The following is a 19,947-nucleotide window of genomic DNA, read 5'->3' on the forward strand; positions in this document are numbered from 1 at the left end:
AATAAATAAAGTAATAAAATGTATAATAATAATGAAAATAAAATAAATAGATAAATAATATTAAAATAAATAAACACCAAATCAAAAACAAAATAAATCGTCTGGAGCAAAATTATGCGTATATAGAGTATTTACATTCAAGGCAGGATTCTGGGATCCCGGCGCCTCTCTCCCAGCATCACTGTTATTGGGAGCCTGTGGATATTGAGCTAGGGCGCTCAAGACGCGGGTGGAGAGACAGGCCATTACTAGAACTCCAATGGCATATACAGGGATTGTGCCAGAGGATTACAGTGATGATTTAGGATTTGATGGAAAGTCGAGGATGATATGAGATCAAGGATAAATGGGATGTTGAGATTGGGTTGATTATTCAAATAAACAATGTTTATTTTAAATAATAAAGGATTCTTTATATTAGTCACACTGTAAACAAAATAGTTTATACGTACCTATTTTTAACCAAATTTAAATTTAAATTATAATGCTGGTGTTCCTCAAGGTGGTATCCTCGGTCCCATACTCTACAATGTCTATACAGCTGACATCCCAACCATTTCTAATACTATCCTTACCACTTATGCCGATGACACATGTGTGCTCGCAGTTAATAATAACCCTTTAATTGGAAGCGAAACTCTCCAATACCATACATAACATTGCCCTCGAAGAATGGTATCGTAATTAGAGGATTAAAATAAATCCCAACAAATCCCATCAAATCACCTTTACCCTTCGTCGTAAACCTACCGACTGCCCTACAGTCTCTTTTAACAATGTTGATCTTATCCTTGTCGAACAGATCCGCTATCTATTCCTGACAATCTTCCGAGGTGCCTGAAATGAAGATGGCCACGAGACCTGCTAATGTAAAACTTCATTAGAGTGCCTCCTAAGGGTGGTTTCTCTACACGCCTGTATCACTCCATAATAATATAAATCAAATTTACTAAATGTATAATTATGTACAGTTGTAAATTCCAATAAATATAATAAAAAAAAATTATGATGTTAAAATGTTTTTTTTATTTTTCAAAAAAATTATTTAGGTTTTTGATGAAGTCAATGCAGTTAATGTGCATGGTGCACAAAAGAATAAAAAAAATGAAACAAAACCTGTTGTGATTTCAAGTAAAGTTGTTTTAATATTTTGTTCAAATTCTCATTTTCTTCAAAAATGATTACAAAAGAGTTATTTAAATTAATTACATAAGTTAATAAAATTAATTACGATTTCGGACCCTGGTCTGATCATATTAATATTTTAGTTTATTTGATTGTTTTTAAATTATGAGATCAACGGAAGTTTATTACCTAAGGACCGTTGAAAGTTGGAAAAATGATAAAGGTTGATTTAGGAGACGGAGCAACAGGTTGCGCCGACATCTTGAACCAGTGAATCATCCCCGCTTTATTGACAGGGCGCAGAAGGCGTCGCAATTTCTCTTGTCCCAGTTTCAAAAGTTTTCAAATTATTTTGGTATCCAATGGCTATTCTATTTATTGAAAGAACTTAAATGATATTATATTTGAGAGACAGGAGCAGGAGAAAATCCTTATAAAAAAATTAAGACATGCTCCAAGAAGCAATGTAACACATGTTTGGAAATTATAGGTGAGACAAAGCAATTATTGGGTGACAGAATTTATCAACACAATAATGATTTGAAAAACAAGGAGAGGGATCCAAATAAAACGGCACTAGTACAGCATGCAATTAAAAACCATAAAGAAAATAATACATTCAAAAGGGAAATACTTGAATCCATTTAGATATCTGAAAATATTAACTATACAGTGAATTTCAAAACAGATACAAGAAATTTGAACCAACACTATGCAGAAATACTAAATAAAATTAATTTATGAAAAATATAGGATAAATTGAATGTGAATTATTATAATTAACCTTGATGGGAATTTTACTAATGAAATAAAGAGGAAAATTAACAAAAATATTGTTATAATAAATAATTTTAATGCTTGAACTGAGTGGAGGAAGGTTACAAGCATTGTTGTGATAAAGTTTTTACAAATAGTGGCTGTGATAGATGAATTTTAATTTTGGTTTTAATGTGAATATTGAATAATTAGGTTATTAGATAAAATGTGGGGTATACTTATTAACAAAAAAAATATGTTTTACCTAATGTTTTAATGTTTCAAAGAAATCGTGTTTTGACCTGGGCAGAATAGCCTGCATGAAGGCTAGGTTTTTAAATCATTTAGTTCCAAAATTGTATTAAGGTAAGATAAATTATAAATAATAATGTTAAGTAATTTGAAATGTTTGAGGATCATACCATACATTTAATAAAAGTTGTTTTGTAGTAGATTGTCCCTGAGGATGGCCGGATTGGCCGAAACGTCGGACTTTTAAGAAAAATAAAATATGTTGAGACTAAAATGGATAGAAATTAAATTATTTATTTTTGAGAATTATTTTTTTTTTGTCTTGCGAATGAAGGTTTCATGTGCTTGTGTTCCCTGTGTATTATTAACTTTTAATAATGAATTTTTTTTTAAAATTTATAATTTGAAATTTACAATAGTATTAAATAAAAAATACATCAAGTGAATATGATGTGAGTTTTATTACATTTACATGATAGTATTGTGCAGAATTTGTATAGAACACCAATAACATTCCTAGTGTTGGAGGTCTCGAGGCCATTTTCTATTCAGACGCTTTGGAGGATTAGCAGGAATTAAAGAGGGAGCGAGAATAGAAACAAGTTGTGAGTGGTTAGGGTGTTTATCATGGAAGTATTGATCTGGTTCGGTACAAATCAGCAACATATTAATTGAAGTGATTATGGATGTTTTTTTTGTGACAAAGTAAGGAGCATTGAGGATTTTACTTTGTAAGGATTGGATACGAGAGGAATAATATGGTTTAGTTGAGCCCCAAAGCTCAACTCCATATTTCCAAATAAGCCTCACAATTGTCGAATTTACACATTTTCTTTTAGTGATTTTTTTTGTTGTATAAAGTCGGGCTTGGGGGGTTTCATTTTTTGGTATTCCTTTTCAACGAACTTTTCAGCTCACTATGAAGGGATCCCTAAGGTTGTCATGATTTGTCCACAATAATCATGTAGATGATTTTTTTGTAGTTAATTGGAAGTTCAGACCGTTTTTCTGGTAAGTGTTTTAAAGAGTCGGAATTAACAAGCAGTTTCCAATCTTTTATGAGGATTCCAAGTAAGTAGTTTGTCCAGATGTAAGTCCTAGGTAACGGATCTGTTCGACAGGAATAAGTGGGGTATTATTAAAGGATACTGTTGGGCACGAAGTCATAGGTTTAAGAATAGTTGATGGGATTTATTGGACAATTTTTTTTCTTCAGTTTTGAAACTATTCTTCAAAGCTTGTGATATAGGATTAGAGAATTGATACAATTAATTATTGATTGATAGTATAAATGTGTCATTGGCATAATCATCAATGTACTATTACTAACTATAATATTAATATTATTACTAACACACCCTTAATTGCTAATAACTAATAATTCACAATTAAACGTTAGCCTTAGTTTAAAAGTTTATAACGTTCAAATTATACTTATAAGTAAATATATTGTTGATATTAGCATTCTTCATAGATTGGATAAATCGTGGCTTTAAGAAATTACATAAAAAACTTACTTATGTTGTAATATTTTGGAACTTTTAATTTGTATCATAACTATTTCATCCATTCTGTCTTCAATTATTTTCTAACTATGATTGGAGTCGCCTGTAGGTTGAGAAGGGCAAATACAATATTCAACTATAATATTGATTGTGAAGTTTTCCTGGAAGACCAATCTCTCCTGGAGAAGTTTCTTTCTCAGTACACCCCTGAAATCTATTATGTATTTCCACAGTTATTCATATTTCAATACATTTTCAAGCTATATTTTTTTCAGCACAACAATTTGTGATGCTGTCAACTGATATGAAATTTCAGATTTAAAATCACAATAATATAAAACTTGTAACAAACTGTGGTATGGCATTGATCCCTCACATGTTAACCAACTGAGCTCTTTCCAGTGTAGCCCGTCGTACATAGTTGATAAGAGCTATCCAATTAGAGCCTGTTAATAAACTGGATAATTGTTTTGGAGAGCAGGTCCGCTGCTCAAACATTTTTATCAATATGTTATTTTATCATATTTTATTAAGTTGTCTATACTATCATGCATCTAGGGCTTTACATTTAAATTTCGCTCTACACAGGAAAATCTGCATCGATACCAGATCACAATTATCATTTAAATATTACATTTCTGTTTCAACCGTACCCACTAATAAAGAAAATTAGATTGGAGACATTTTTCACGATTACTTTGTTTCTCAGATTCCTTTACGCTATCTGACTGCGGTCAATCTACTTCTCTGGTCGGCAATTTTTGAAGTAACGATTAACTTAAGTTATTTGATAAATTAATTTATTTGATAAATTAATAAACTTAAGTTAATCTCGCCCTTTCTAATGGTGTCATCAGATTTTGTGGGAGATCATTTTTGAAAGGGAAGGGAGGATTTTAATGCGAAAATATCGAGATTTGAAAAAATATAAAAAATAATACTGTCGAATAATTTTCCACGAAACCGAATAATAATTAATAGGAAATGGTTGTTTCGATTTAGGTGTAAATTCTGCCCTAGGAAGTAATAGAATTATGTCTTGATTTTAACCACGCATCATAGGTGTCCGGGAACTGTGTTAAAAATAAATTATCATATGAAAGAGGAATAAATTATCAACTATTTATTTTCCGACGTTTCGCCCCACTTTTCAGGGCTTATTTTATTTATATAATCTTTTTTGACGTTTATTTATTCTCATGTTATTTCCATCTCTAATTAAGTACAATTTTTTATATCTCTTATACCTTGATACTTTTCTATTCTTACGCCTCCTGTTCATTTTGAATCTAATATTCTGTTATTTTTTTTTTGTATATGTACTTATTGTTGAACTTCTTATTTTTATTTGCTTTTAGTTATTTTTATATAATGTTTCACTTATATTTACATAATTTTTAACCCCACTTAGTTTGCTTTATTATCTTATATTTTCAACATATTTGTAGTTGTTTTTTCTTTTCGAGCCATGGTGAAGTAATTAATAATAATTTATTTATTTGTTTATGGGGCAACCCCCGTACAAGTAGAGTGGCCTGTGAAATATATAAAATAAATAATCAATTGTAATATTACAAAAATGTTGAGTTAAAGATCGTTTATATGAAATAATAACAAACAATATACCCAAGCTGGACCATCTACATCCATTAGAATAAAACAATAACGTCATTTCATATTTAATGATATTAAAAAAAACAGAACAAAAACTACACCTTCTATTGGGACGATAGGTATACATCTCTAAGTAAAAGGTTTTGTGTTACATATATAAAAAAAGAGTTTAAGATCCGATCCTGAGGGTACAGATAGAAATTCATACAATTGATTTCGGTTAATATTGCTTAGTTTCGGCATGTATCGGATTCGGTTCTCATTATACGCGGGGCACTTTCTTAAGAAATGAAAACAATCCTGGAGTGAGGAGTCGTAGTTGGGAAATTATTCTTAAATAGATACTAATAAGGCAGCTGATCTTAAGGTAGCTTTGAGGAGCGTTCGTTTTAATGAAGACCCTACCGTACCACGGGTTATAGGTCCATTCTCGTAATAACAAGATGTATTTATCCTTGACCAATTCCCTGTATCTATCCAAGACCTCCCGCATTCTAATTTTGATACTTACTGGATCACATTACGTAGTATCGGGTCAAACATTCCGAAGCTCTCCAATACTTTACTGCGTTACCCAATTATATTGCAGGCTCAAACGGTCGTTACTGTCTAGCTGCAGTAGCTTTAAATAACATTGTTTCACGAAACGAGTTCAACTCGTGTTAAGTATTTTATTAGCATAGTGTTAGCTCTAAAACGTGCTATCCCACAGGAATGGACGCCACTTCTAGTCTTACCATACAGTGTGGGGTGTTTCGTTGCAAACACAGTAGTCGCTTGTATATTTTCTAATTCCTCTATGTGCCAAATGGCGTAGAGGATACAACTCAACATAGTCGAATTGTAAAGTTTCTGCCTGGCATCCCACGAGATTATTTTAGCCTTCGCAGAGGTACTTAGCTTGAGTTACTTTTAGATGCTATATGCTTCATCGCACGGTTAAAAAGTCCTGATGAACTAAACTCTATACCAAGGTATTTATATTCAGGTACTTCTTCCACCAAATCATCCGCGTAAATGAGGGTCATAATTTCTTCGTATGGCGATATCCTCATTTCAAGCGCCCTATTTCTTTGAAAAAAACGTTTCTATATCCGCGATAAATAATGAAAACAATAAGTGGCTAAATATATCTCCCTGTAGAACACCTTCAGTAATTTCTATTGGGTCACTCAAATGGTTGCTGCATAGTTGTATTGTTATATAAATGTTCGAACATTCTAAGGGATTTGCCACTTATTCCCAATGAGAAAACTTTGCACCAGGCATGGTCAAGTTTAAGTGTACATTTTCTGATGCAGTCCAATTCTGTTTTTATTCATATAATATTCTAATATTCCGTATGGGTCGAACAGATCTGAAGGGGGAATGTATGTGGGCGTTATATTTTTCAATGAGAGGGCTTCTGTGCAGCTTTTTCGACTTTTTCGTTTCCAGGAATCCTGGGATGACTAGGAACCCTCAATCTGCTTAGTGGTGTAATGAATCTTTTGAATAAGAGGTTTAGCAGAGAAAATTTTGGCAAGAGCTTTGAGGGCACTCAAGGAGTCAGAGAAAACTATTGCCGCTGGAACTGTTAATAACTCAGTTGTACTATTATTAAAATCGCCTTAAGTTGAGGTGTAAAGAAGCCACAGTCACCATCTGGTTTATATTTTAGTACTATATCGTATAGAACTGTGCATGATTTTTTGAGCCATCTATGTATCCCGTCCTATTATACAAGTAGTCACCGAGTTCCGAAAGAAATGTTCGTGTCGTCTCTTGTAGAGGACATATTTTAGTCTTGGAAACTTTAAGCATTTTGTAATTTATATCAAGGGGGGGGGCGTATTCATGGCAATTTTCTTCTTTGGTTCCTCCTTTCTCTAAATACAGTGTTGGTTTATTTTCTTTTTTATTTTCATTTCTTAAACTTAAAATAAATTTGCGTTTGTGCTAAGAACTGTTTACTATTGCAAAAGTTGTTGACGTAGAGAGCATGTAAGCTGTTATGTCATTCGGGCTACTGTTATCTACCTTAATTTACCATCGCCAAATATTTACTGTATAGTTCAACATCTCAACTGTCTTTGTTTACGTTAGAAATAGTACAGACATTCCAGATTTTCTTCTCAAAACTGAATATTGCTCCTGGAAGCCAGATTTTCGTTCAGAAAAAAAAAATCGTACAGTAAAGACCCAAAATGTTTGTAGTTGGGCATAAATAACAGAAATCCATCTAAAATCAACTTACCGATTAATTAAAAATGTAAATAGGAGGGGAAAAACTTTATTAAAATATAAATATAAAGTTGTGCCGCCCAACTTCATTGGCCTGCTAGTCACACAGCATACTTATTTTAGTCTAATCAGACGATATTTTTAATCTAACAATAAATAGGCCTATATAAGAATACAATAATAATTACAAACATTAGTAGTGTACAACATTAGAACATGACTTTTTTTTTGTTTCATATCTTTGGTTCTTTTATTTTTTTCCTTTTTCTCTTTTTCATGATTTTTTCCCCTCCTTTTCCCCTTTTTCTCTTTTTTTTCTTTTCCTTCCCTTCTTTTTCCCTTTCATATTTTGGTTTTGACCCAATGTTCCTTTAACAGAATAGTGATAGACAAATGAGAAAATATAAGAAAAATACTTAAGCAACAAATATAAAAAAAAAAGAAAAATCAACAAACTATGTTAAAATTAATATACAATAAATACGTAACAAATATTAAAATATCAAAAAAATATTATCTAAATATGTATAAAGAAACTAAGGAATTTCAAATAACCTAAAATTTTGTCCATGATTGAAGAGCTAAGAAGTTAATTTTATTCAATTATTTTTTTATTACTGTTATAAAAACTGGAAAACTCAATTTCAAACTCACTACTCCAACTACCACAATTTTATATTTTAAGAAGACGAATGTATTTTGTAGAAAGAAATATTTGAATTCAGTATTGTACTTCTAACATTAAATTTGAAATTTCATTTTTAAAATTTAAAAAATTTAAATTAAATTTTAAACTTAAAATTTAACTACTTGGAACAAAATATCTACTGATAACAAAATTTTAAAACATAAATTTGATTTTAGTATTTTAAATAAAAATCGAAGATCAACTTATGTTCACAAAAGGCAATATTTTTTTTTATAATTAATGTAATTTAGGATTAGAAACTTCATTCTTAGTGAGTGTCAACTTGTGTTTTCCTTAAAAATATGTATATATATTGAAATCTCGGTTTGTTTCCATTTACTGTAGATCGGGGCCATGGTCGGACCAAATTAAATCTAGTTGACAAAATAAGAATGATTATCTCATATCATAAATTATTTGTTCCGTGACATTATTTATTTCAATAAAAATATTAAATTGATCCTATACTATCAACTTATTTTATTAAACCTCTCCGATGTTTCAGCCCTCAGGCCATTATCAAGAAGGCAACCTAAAATTATTAATTATAATAATTTATTTATTTGTTTATGGGGCAACCCCCATACAAATAGAGTTAGCCTGTGAAATACATAAAATAGATAATCAATTGTAGTCAATTTTACAAAAATGATGAGTTAAAGATCGTTTATATAAATTAATAACAAACATTATACCCAAGCGGGGCTATTTACATTCGTTAGAATAAAACAATACAACAAAAACGTCACTTCATATTTACTAATATTAAAAAATAAAAACAAAAAACCGAAAATTATTATATTATTAACTTATAATTCAATTTACACTAATATTTCTTCTAACATACCTTATCATTCATTTGTTAATATTCAAAAATAGTTTATTATAATGCAGACTAATTGTCCAAGTCAACAATTTGTAAAACGAAAATAGTTATCATATCATACAGGTTTCCTTTAAAATGTGTATAAAATAGCTACCTACTTACAACAATATGTATTTTTAATGTATGTATAATATAACAATTTTATAAAAAAAAACTTCTTTAATCAATTAAACTGAATTTCACTGTTATTAACAAAACCTACCTTCAACAGGTTAGGATTCTGTTATCACCTATTACAATGCTTAATTTTTAATAATTTATTTTTAATCAATTTAATTAGTACCTCTTTATTTATAAATTAACATTAATTAACCCATTCGATGAATTGTTCAATTAGTTTATTTATACAAACATACGTATTTTAGAACTGTTCATTTTTATCTCTGTATTTTGATGTCACCTCCGTTTATACTAGTAACCAAATAATTTGTTTTTTCCTCATTATTTTTCATCCCTAAATCCAGTTCTTACGAGTTTCACACATTTGCCTGATTTTCTGAAGTAACCTTGTACAAATTGCTTCTGTTAGTTTCTATTACTATTATATCATTTTGAATAAACTCAGCTTTGATGTAATTCTTCCTTCTACGTTCCGGCCCCACCTACTAGTCGGGTCAGTGCTTATAAACTGTTTAGAGATCCTTTCGTTACTCTGCACTGCAATCTCTCACGCCCATCTTATTCGCCGTAATGCTATCACTTGAATATTATTTACGGGTACATTATCGCGTTGTGTAGCCTTCTACATTATCCGGTTACTCATCCTTCAGCCTGAATTTTACTTAGAAACACTTTATTTTCAAAAACTTTAAGAAGCAGTTTCTTCCTTAGTGTAACAGGATACGTTTCACATCCGTAAAGAACAGTAAGAAGGATATTAAATTATATATAATATATAATATAAAATTATAAGAAGGCTTGAGTTAAGCAATTTCGAAATTTGACAATAAAAAGCACTTGTCGAATTTTGTCTATATTTCTCCATCAATTTCGTTTTATCTAGTTACAGCACAACTTGAATACTTAAACCTCCTTCCTAGCTGAAATATATTTTTTCCTATATCTTTATACGCTGTTTCTGATATTACAGTTTCGGAAATACACTGTTTTCTTTTCTCTTCTGCATATTAGATATTTGTGCAATGGAATCGTGTCATTGAAGCAGTGAGAAACCTGGGAATTCACTTAGATCGCCCTTACCTGGAATCACTATATCAACATTAAATTAACCCAAACCTACTCAAGGTTAGCGTTCTATATATTTCCGTTCTCGTGAATAAAAAATCTAAATTAAAACAAAAAAAAAAAATTCTTATTTTTAAAACAATATTCTGGCCACTGCTGATGTACGGCTGTGAAGTCTGAGGAGTGGCATCCTTTACGATAAAAAAAATACAATAATTTCAAAATAAGGTTCGCAGTGGATACCTCTTGGTTTATAAGAAATAGCCAATCGCATCGGGAACTACAAATGGAATCGATAGAAGACTTCATCAAAAAACGGTACATAAAATTCCACTCCCTGTTACCGGCAGTTAAAGGAGCAGTAACTTAGAACTTGGGAAATCCAATCCCATCTCGAAGACTGAAGCCCAGGCTGCTGCAGGACATTCTGTCAAGAACTTTATATTTGTCTATTTCTATTGTTGTCATTAAGACTATTTTATTTATTTATTTTTTTCGTATTTTTCTTAAAATTACTTTTTTTCCCTGTTAGAAGTCAGTAATTTATCGCATTTTATTAAATCTATAAATGTCATTGTTTTTTTTATAAATATGTCTTTCTTTTTTCTCTCTTCTTATATATATAAATTATTTTGCAATTCATCGTTATTATTCACAATTGTTTACTACATATATTTATACCGTTGTAAATAGTTAAGGCTGTCTTGAGCACCAGACTATTTCTTTCCATAATCAATTGTGAAACTAAAAAAAATTCTAACTGTTATAATGGTTAATATAAAAGTTTGTAAGGCCCACCAGACCGATCTGATATTGAGTAAAAAATGTGAATATTTGTTGACGTTTCCCAATTACTAGGGGTATTCATGATATGTTAAATGTAAAATGTTTTACCATGTTACATGTTATAAATTTAGGATTGTGAGCAGCTCTATTTAAAGTAATGTTAAATGCATAAGAGCACCTAGCGGATTTTTTGAACAACTCGTTTTATAACCATTCCTTCCAAAACTTCATGTTATCGTTTGCTTATAAGTTTTGATTAAAGCAATTTATTTCAACATGCCTAAATTGAGTAAAAAGTGGAAGTTGTGTGAAACTTTGGCCACCGAGTGTCTTGTTGACCTAATAACTTGTGAGGAAGCGAATCAAGATGAGGTTATTGACAACTGCCATTACATTACTATTATTGTCATTCATTGCTTTATTAGTTATAAAAACATCTAAAACTAAACTAACACAAAAACAAAACAAAAAAAAAACACACACACAAACTACGAACAAGTAATCTAACATGACAAACAAAATGATGACGAGCTCAGTTGGTCTGTCGCATAACGTCATTCTCCATTTAGCAGACCTAATAGTAGGGGTATTCATGATCTTTAGTTTAACATGTTAAAGGGTGTTAAACGGAAAAAACTTATGTTAAATGGTGACATATTTCCTTCTTTTACAATGTTAAAACGATGTAACATATAACATGGTTGAAAGTCTGTTAAATGGAGAATGACATCACGCAGCAGACCAGCTAAGCGCATCACCGTTTTATTCGTTGTGTTAGGTTACTTGCACGTATTTTGTGCTTTGATTGTGTTAGTATTGTTTTAGATGTTTTTATAACCAATAAAGCAATGAATGAGAATGATAATAATGTAATGACAGTTGTCAATTAGCTCATCTTGATTCTCTTCCTCACAAGTCAGAAGATAAACAAGACACTCAGTAGCCACAACTTCCACTATTCACTCACTTTAGGCTTGTTGTAATAAATTAATATGATCAAAACTTAGAAGTAAACAATAACATGAAGTTTTGGAAGGAAAGGTTATAAAACAAGTTACTCAGAAAATCCGCTAGGAGCTCTTATGCAGTTAACATTTAACATGACTTTAAATAGAGCTGCTCAAAATCCTATATTTATAACATTTAAAATGGTAAAACATTTTATATTTAACACATCTTGTATACCCATATACCATGTTATATGTTATATCGTTTTAACATGGTAAAAGAAGGAAATGTTTCTCTATTTAACATGAGTTTTTCTATTTAACATGTTAAACTAGAGATCATGAATACCCCTACTATTTCTTAATATGGTCTTTTCGATGCAATAAAACATTATCAATTTTATTACAATAATAATAAGTGTTAGGTTTACTGAACAAATTATATAAACAAATATCACAACTGAGAAGGACTAAGATGGCTATGAAGCCATCGGTCAAAGAAGACCATAACGACACCTACACAGTGTACACTGTATTCTGTGTCGGTGAAAAGGGTCGTTCCCTCGTCGACCTAGTCTTGATGAATGTATTGTACTCCTGGGTCGTATCTCCCCACCATTTATCAACAGTTACCCTCCTCGCCACCTTTATCGTCTTTCATATAATCTAATACTTTCCCACATGGAATATATATCATTTATGAGGAGAATACTCTGATGGCTCAGCCTAATTTGTTTATATGAGGATTGTGATGGAATATGTCCGTTGGAAATAGCCTGTTATTTGCTTTCATACTTATATCAATGTTTATAATATATAAAAGATAAAAATATATACAATAAAAAAATAAATTCATTTATTTTATCCACAGACTTAATACTTAATATTATAATAAGTTTTGAAATTATGTTTACCATGCCAGAAAGGAAAACTATATGAAAATTTAAATACTAATACAAAAAAATTGAATGCTAATTACGATGTAATTAATACTAATTAACATACATGTATACAGGATGTTGGAGTTGATCACCGACGACCTTGTTTTTTAGAGTTTACTAAATTAAAATAAAACTTTTTAGGTTTTAGATATGAAATACAAATTTAATTTAATACGATCTGGAATTTTTTCTTCTTTTTACCTCCCCAAAAAATATTTGTTGATATATAATACTTGTGTATATTGCTTTGTATAGATAAAGCATTCGATTTTTTTTTAACATCGCAAAAATTTAATATTAATGGGTTTTGAATGATGCTAAAACGAATCGGACTTACTTTTTCATAAAAAAAATAAAAAAAAACAAACAATTATTGCCTAATTTATTGAAAGTACATTTTTTGTAGTACAATATTCCTTTCTATAAAAAAACGCGTACAAATAGAGTATGTTTCCAAATATAATATTATTTAATTTATCACTATATCCATTATATCTTTTTTTTTATACAACGATTTTTTTTATTAGTACTATTTATTTTTTCTTTTGATTATAAACTATAAGCACTGAAAGTATCATTTGGTATTTTTAATCTTAATACATTTAATACGATTGTTCTACACAAGAAAAAAAATCGGTAGGTATATAGTTTAATTTTAAATCCATAAGGCAGAAAATTTTGTTTTAAATTCATCTAAAATTATATAAAACACATCGCTACTTATACTTGAATAAGTGACACTTCTGACAATTTTTTTTTTATTTTGTGTTTGAGGTATTCCATAGACTGTGCGGTAGACTGGAATTAATTTGTAAAAACTATAATAAGTCTTAATTACCCTTAATTGGGTAAAAATCTGGCGCCCGAACGCGATTCTGACCAAATCACCTCCTTGCACAACCGTTGGTTTAGTAACAGTACTTCTTTACAAAGCACTGAACCCCTGGCCCTTCATAGGTTGTAACGGTACAGATTTTAATTTTTTTTAAAAATAATAGCTCTTGGATATTATCTAGGACGACCTGAGTGAAGAAAGTAACTTTGGAATAATTCCAATTCTAAATAAAATATATATATTTTTTGACAGCTGTGCCAATATTCAAGCAAAGCAGTGATATATTTTTCGAAGTGAAACTTCATTAATGCTGTTCTACACTAAAGAAAAAAAATATATACGGCATTAAATCGATTTCATGACGCAAAATGAGTTCAAGAGGGGAAGGGGATAACGCTGGATGTTTTATTTTGTAATAGGGTAACAGTAGAGCAGGTCAGAGGAGCTATATTAATTTATCTGGCTGCTGACTGTATTGAGTGATTGAGTCCGATTAACTATTCTCCTCTGACAAAACCTCGTGTTACAATACTAAAAAAAAATTGCAGAATTGACTTAGAAAATGTCTGTTCTATTCATTCTAATTATTATTAATATTCTGGATCTAGTATTTTTTGGTTTAAGCTGTATGAGGGAACGCATGATAATTATCAATATAATTTTAATATATTATTTCACTCCACAAGTTTCACTTTTGTCGGCTAGCCCCAAAAATGCCACATTTTTTTTTCTCGTCGCATTGGAAGAAACCTCGAATATTATTTCTGAAGGCCTATCGATGAGGTTACCATGAATATTTTAGTTGGCTTAAAAAAGTGAAATAATTGTTACCTTAATTGGGCAACTATTTCGTAATTGAAAAAGCTATTACTTTACCTTGACGAGTTTGTGTGGGTTGTATTGCTGATTTAAGCTCCTTGGTGGAGATTTTTAGAGCTACCGAAAAGCCTAATTATAGTTCGTCCTCAGGGCTATTATTGGAATTATCTTATATTTTTTATAAATACTGCATAATTTGAACCTATTATTAGTTAAAATAGTTACCCTTGTTGATAAATCTGAAGGTGCCGTCAAATCCTGAGGAATTCGCCTGAGGACTCCGAGTGTGCATCTGGAGGACGAGGGCCGGTCCTGAGCTGTAGAGGACCCTTGGAGGGTTGCGTCCGCATAGCAATCCTGTCCATGGAGTCAGCTCGTTCACCCCTCCGCTGTCCAGGTGCAAGAACACTTTTAGGAAATCCCCACCTGTACAGCTTAAAGGAAAAAGTACAAATTAAAAGTAATTAAAGGAATATTCAAGAGATTTATAAAAAATACCATTTCTTATAATGCTAAAGCTTCAGTAAAGTCATTGCTATTATCTGTTGGTCATGAGATGTAGTTCCTTGCACTCAAATACCTATGAACGAATTCACCCTAATTGGTTCTTCCATCAAACAATATTTGTGAACCGTAGACACAATCTTAGAGACGTTATTTCGGCATTAAGTGAGCTTTTACTGGTTTGTTGTTTTAAACTATCCAACAAAAATATTTCGGCCAAGTCAATGCCAACGAAAGTAGGTGTACAAAGTATAGTTTTTCAAATGTAGGTTTGTTTCTTTAAATATTGTTTTCTAAATTTCTTCGGCCACTTCAAATTTAATACTGGAAAAATTCGTTTTTACGCCTTTTCGATAAACAAGAAAAAATGAGCTTTATTGACTTTTGTGATGAGACTATTTTTCTACACCTTACTAACGAATATTGGAATCACCATATCACCATCAAACTAACTCAAACTTATGCAAGGTTAGCAATGCTATATCCTATCCTAAACAGAAATTCCAAACTAAAACCAAAAACAACTGTTCTTATATTTAAAACAATTATCAGGCCCCTGCTGATGTACGGCTGTGAAGTCTGGGAAGCGGCATCCTTCACGAAAAGAAAAAAACTACAATCTTTTCAAAATAAAGTCCTAAGAATCGCAGTTAATGCTCCTTGGTTCATAAGAAATACCCAATTGCATAGTGAATTACATATGGAGTCAATAGAGGATCACATCAAAAAACGGTTCATAAAGTTCCACTCTCAGCTGCCGACAGTTAAAGGAGCTGTGACCCACAACCTGGGAAACCCAACCTCAACCCGAAGACTGAAGCCCAGACTACTGCAGGACATTCTGTTGTTAACTTTAATAAATATAAAATTAATTCATAGTCATACTACCTCAATTTTACTTTTTATTATTACTCATTTTATTTATTCATTATTATTTTTTATTTATTTATTTATTTTTTTCTCTCGTCCCTTTTTCAAATTAACTTGTTTCTTTTCACTATTAGAGGGCAATTGTTTGTTTTATTTAAGTGTACCAATATCATTATTTTTTGTTATTAATTTTACATTCCTCTTTTGTTAAGAAGCATTACTCCTATCTATTTATTTTATTTTATTTTTTTCTTCTTTTAATAACAAAATTGTATATAGTTAGGGGTGTCTTTTGTACGAGACTATACCTCTCCCCCCCATAATCAACTGTTAAAAAAATATATATAATATAACGGTTATATCTACCATGTAAGGCCCATACCAGGCCGATCTGGTATAAAATTAAATAAATAAAATACAGCAACAAATATTGGAGCAACTTTTGTGTAAGATTGAGAAGTATGAAATCGGGAGCCTTCTTGGAAGGTGTAACAAAAATAAGGTGGGATAAATAATCAAATTTACTACTAGGAATCATAAAAACATTTAATTTACAAAAAAAAAAAAATGATTTTAAAGATGGAAAAATTAAGATTTGTATTGTTATACCTGAAAATAGAAAAAAAAAATTGCATTCCAACAAAGTCGGTACTTAGGTAAGTAACATAGGAATTCGTGAGAATTGCTGAAGGTTTAAACAATTTAGAGTTTTTTGCACAAAAACGGCGTCAGTAGAACCGTCACGACCTAACTACTAAGTTGACTTGAACGTGAGCCACCATGGACACTTCAGCCAAACTGTCTCATACCAATCTGCAATAATTGCATAAATACTTTAACTTTACTCGTTTATCATCATTTATTATATTTTTGTATTCCTAAATGTATTATTTTAAATTAATAAAGATTTCAATAGAATCTTCTGATCCACTAAAAGCTAACGTGTTATACGTAACATCTCTCGATGGCTATTTTAAGCCCAGAAGGTTCTCTAGGACAAACTTGACAACTCAAATAATCTCCCTAAAAGATTCACTCACTTAGGAGGCAATGAGTAATAATCTAGTGGATCAGTGAATTCTAAAGCTATTTTTAAATCAATTTAATTATGTTATTACTCCACAATGCCTCTTGTGGAACTTTCCTCCCTCCTGTATCCTCTGTCCTTGGCTACCTTATCCACCGTATGGGAGTACCTTATATGGTGTAGTAACGGTTCCTGCAAGGCCTAAAGCAAATACCTTACGGAGTGGAGTTTCCATCCTGCGAGGATTAAAAGCGAATACCTGTAAAACTCGTCATTCTCCCCATCAATTCTCCAATCCAGCATACCTTACCTATTGAACATGCGATGTCAAATCCTTCTGATGTAGAGTACCTCACCTTTTGAATTGATACCAGGAATAATTGTACACAGTACCTTGATAAAAGTAATTTTTAAAATCTATTTAATTTATCTCGACGAGGTTGCTTAGTAATAGAGCTAGCATTAAATTAGTTGAACAGAGTCTAGTAGTTATGGGGTGGCAGAATAAAAATACTTAACGTCCATAAGTATTTCAAGAAGGGCAGGTTGGACGCGCTGTTTCTCACCTCTGCCTCTATAAGTAGAAAGATGGATTGTATTAGATGATCTATATAATAAGGTGTATAAAAAAAAATCCGGTTTATCAAATTCAAGATTTTAAAAGACTGTAAATATTTTAATCCTATTTAATACTTAATAATCCCTATATAGCATTCTTTAAGCTTGCTTAATCCCATTTGACTTCTTCGAAAAAGCTTCAGTTTAGTTTTTGTTTCAATGAAGAGATATAACAGTGTCTTACGAAATTCTAGTACTTTTAAGGCCTTACTGGAACAAAAAATTCACAGCCGTTGAAGCAACTCGTGGAATTATTAAATATGAAGGAGAAGGTGTCCTTGACCAGTGGACTGCGCGGCGTTGGTTTGAAAAAAATTAGCAGTGGAGATACGACGTTGGAAAGGAATAAGGAGAAAGGGCTCCGGGCGACCATTAATGGATATTGATGAGGTTCTGCAGGAAGCTGTTGAGTCAAATCCGTCCACAAGTACTCGCGAACTTGACAGGTGTGGTGAGTCGAAAGATACTGTTAGCCATAATCTCCACGAGGAAGGTAAAAAAGTGCAGTAGAGGAGTAAGTTCGTGAAGCAAGTCCTTCACGAACTTACTCCTCAGCAATCAGAGATCACTTCTCTTCGAACCAATGAAAAGCTTAAAGAACTTTATGGGTTCGAACTCCTGCTTCATCCACCATATAGTCCAGACTTCGCACAATCGGAATACTACTTGTTTCGATCCATGGCCCATTTCTTCAAGGGAAAATTTTTTATAATTTTGCGGAAGTTGAAATTGTAGCCCAAGAGTTCTTTGACAGACATCTCAAAGAATGGTATCAGCGTGGGATCGAGCTATTGGCTAGCAGATGGCTAATGAGGGTAGATAACAATGGACTATACTTTGAGCATTAATTGTATTTTATATCAAAGAATTAATAATAGAAATATTTAGTTGAAAAACGGTCATTTTTTTTTTAACAGCATTATTATCTATATAATAAATAGTAAACTGCAGGTAATGTATAGCCTCTGCGCCACGTCCAATTCTGAGACTTACCAGTAGAAAATTTATGATTTTCATAGCAAGTATTGCGGGAACTACATAGCCAATACCCTGAGTCCAATTGTTTTTTCAGTGCCAATCCTCTACCAATCCCTTTCTTACTCTGATTTACAGATCTTTTCTATTTCTGCTTTTACTTCTTGTCCTACTTCACAGTTTCTCTTGGTGCTTTTCTTCAGGCTTTTCACGAGACTTTTCCCTTATGTTTAAAGTATATTTGTTCTCTCCTTGAAATTTCATTTGTTAGTATAACATAGCTTATCGAAACCTCAGAAACTGGGTTTTGGGTCAACATTCCATATTTTACCTGTTCTCTTATCTATGTTGATGTGGCGAGATCCCTGGCGGCTGTTTGAGGTTTGATGGTGACCAGATAAATTCATTCCTTCAGGATTATGTTATCTTTGTCAAATATTGCATAATAATATGTTTTGATATGAGTAAAATGTTCGAAAATGGATTGATTCGGTATTGGAACGGATCGCCTAGTTTACATTCGTTCAAAATTTAGCTTATTTCATAGTGGCAGAACTTTTCGAGAAGTTTTGCTTTTATTTTTTTCTATTTCAGACGTGTTCCAGAAATAGTATCGAAGTCTTGGGTTATTTCTCTATTGGAGTCTCCCTATCGACTGGTTAGAAGCCAACTAACTTGGTGATTACACAGTTTTCCAATTCCCTATTATTTGGATTTTTAATTTTTTTTTTTGTTTAAATGTTTGTATAGGTACTATGGGTTCATAATGTGAGTGGTTGATGATTATTGATATTAAGTGATATCAATTTCCCGCTTTACTTTATTATATATTATTATTCCTCATATAATATAATTGTATAGGTTATGGCATTTCAGTATTAGGTAATCTGGCGGTTGAGCATCATCATGAACAAATCACCTTGTTGTTCAACTGTTGTTCAAAAAACAGTACTTCCTGGTAAACAGTACTTGATTAAAAGTAAATTAAATTAAATCTCTACCTTTACAACCCATCAAGCGTCAGGAGGTCAGTACTTTGTAAGGGAGTACTGTTACTAGACCAATGGTTAAGCAAGGAGGTGATTTAATCAGAATCACGCTTGACCACCAAATTTTTACCCAATTAAGGGTACCCAATTTAGGAGACTGGGTGGAACACAGGAGTGCTCCAAAAACCACAAGAGTTGACTTGACGCGGCTACCCGCACCCCCTGATTAAATGTATGATCTTTTTAATTCATTCTATTTTCTTTTATCAGGTATGATCCTCTTTTTTTATACTATGATATAATTATTATAGTATTATATACTATGATATAATTATAATTATTGTAGTATTATATACTAATGATATAATTATAATTATTGTAGTATTATATACTAATGATATA

The 19,947-nt window shown here is 31.5% G+C and overlaps 1 protein-coding gene across 1 annotated transcript in view; it reads right to left on the reverse strand.

The window, feature by feature from the left end:
* The window catches only part of LOC106682652 (suppressor of lurcher protein 1), a 181,124-nt gene that overhangs the window by 25,081 nt on the left and 136,096 nt on the right, over window positions 1-19,947 (reverse strand). Inside the window, exon 5 of the mRNA XM_014423637.2 lies at window positions 14,788-14,996. Within this exon, the coding sequence (XP_014279123.1) occupies window positions 14,788-14,996 (209 nt within the window). The remainder of the gene's footprint in view (window positions 1-14,787; window positions 14,997-19,947) is intronic.

This window comes from Halyomorpha halys, unplaced genomic scaffold (assembly GCF_000696795.3).
Source record: "Halyomorpha halys isolate HHAL.00 unplaced genomic scaffold, Hhal_1.1 Scaffold433.1, whole genome shotgun sequence".
In the NCBI taxonomy this organism is placed as follows: domain Eukaryota; kingdom Metazoa; phylum Arthropoda; class Insecta; order Hemiptera; family Pentatomidae; genus Halyomorpha; species Halyomorpha halys.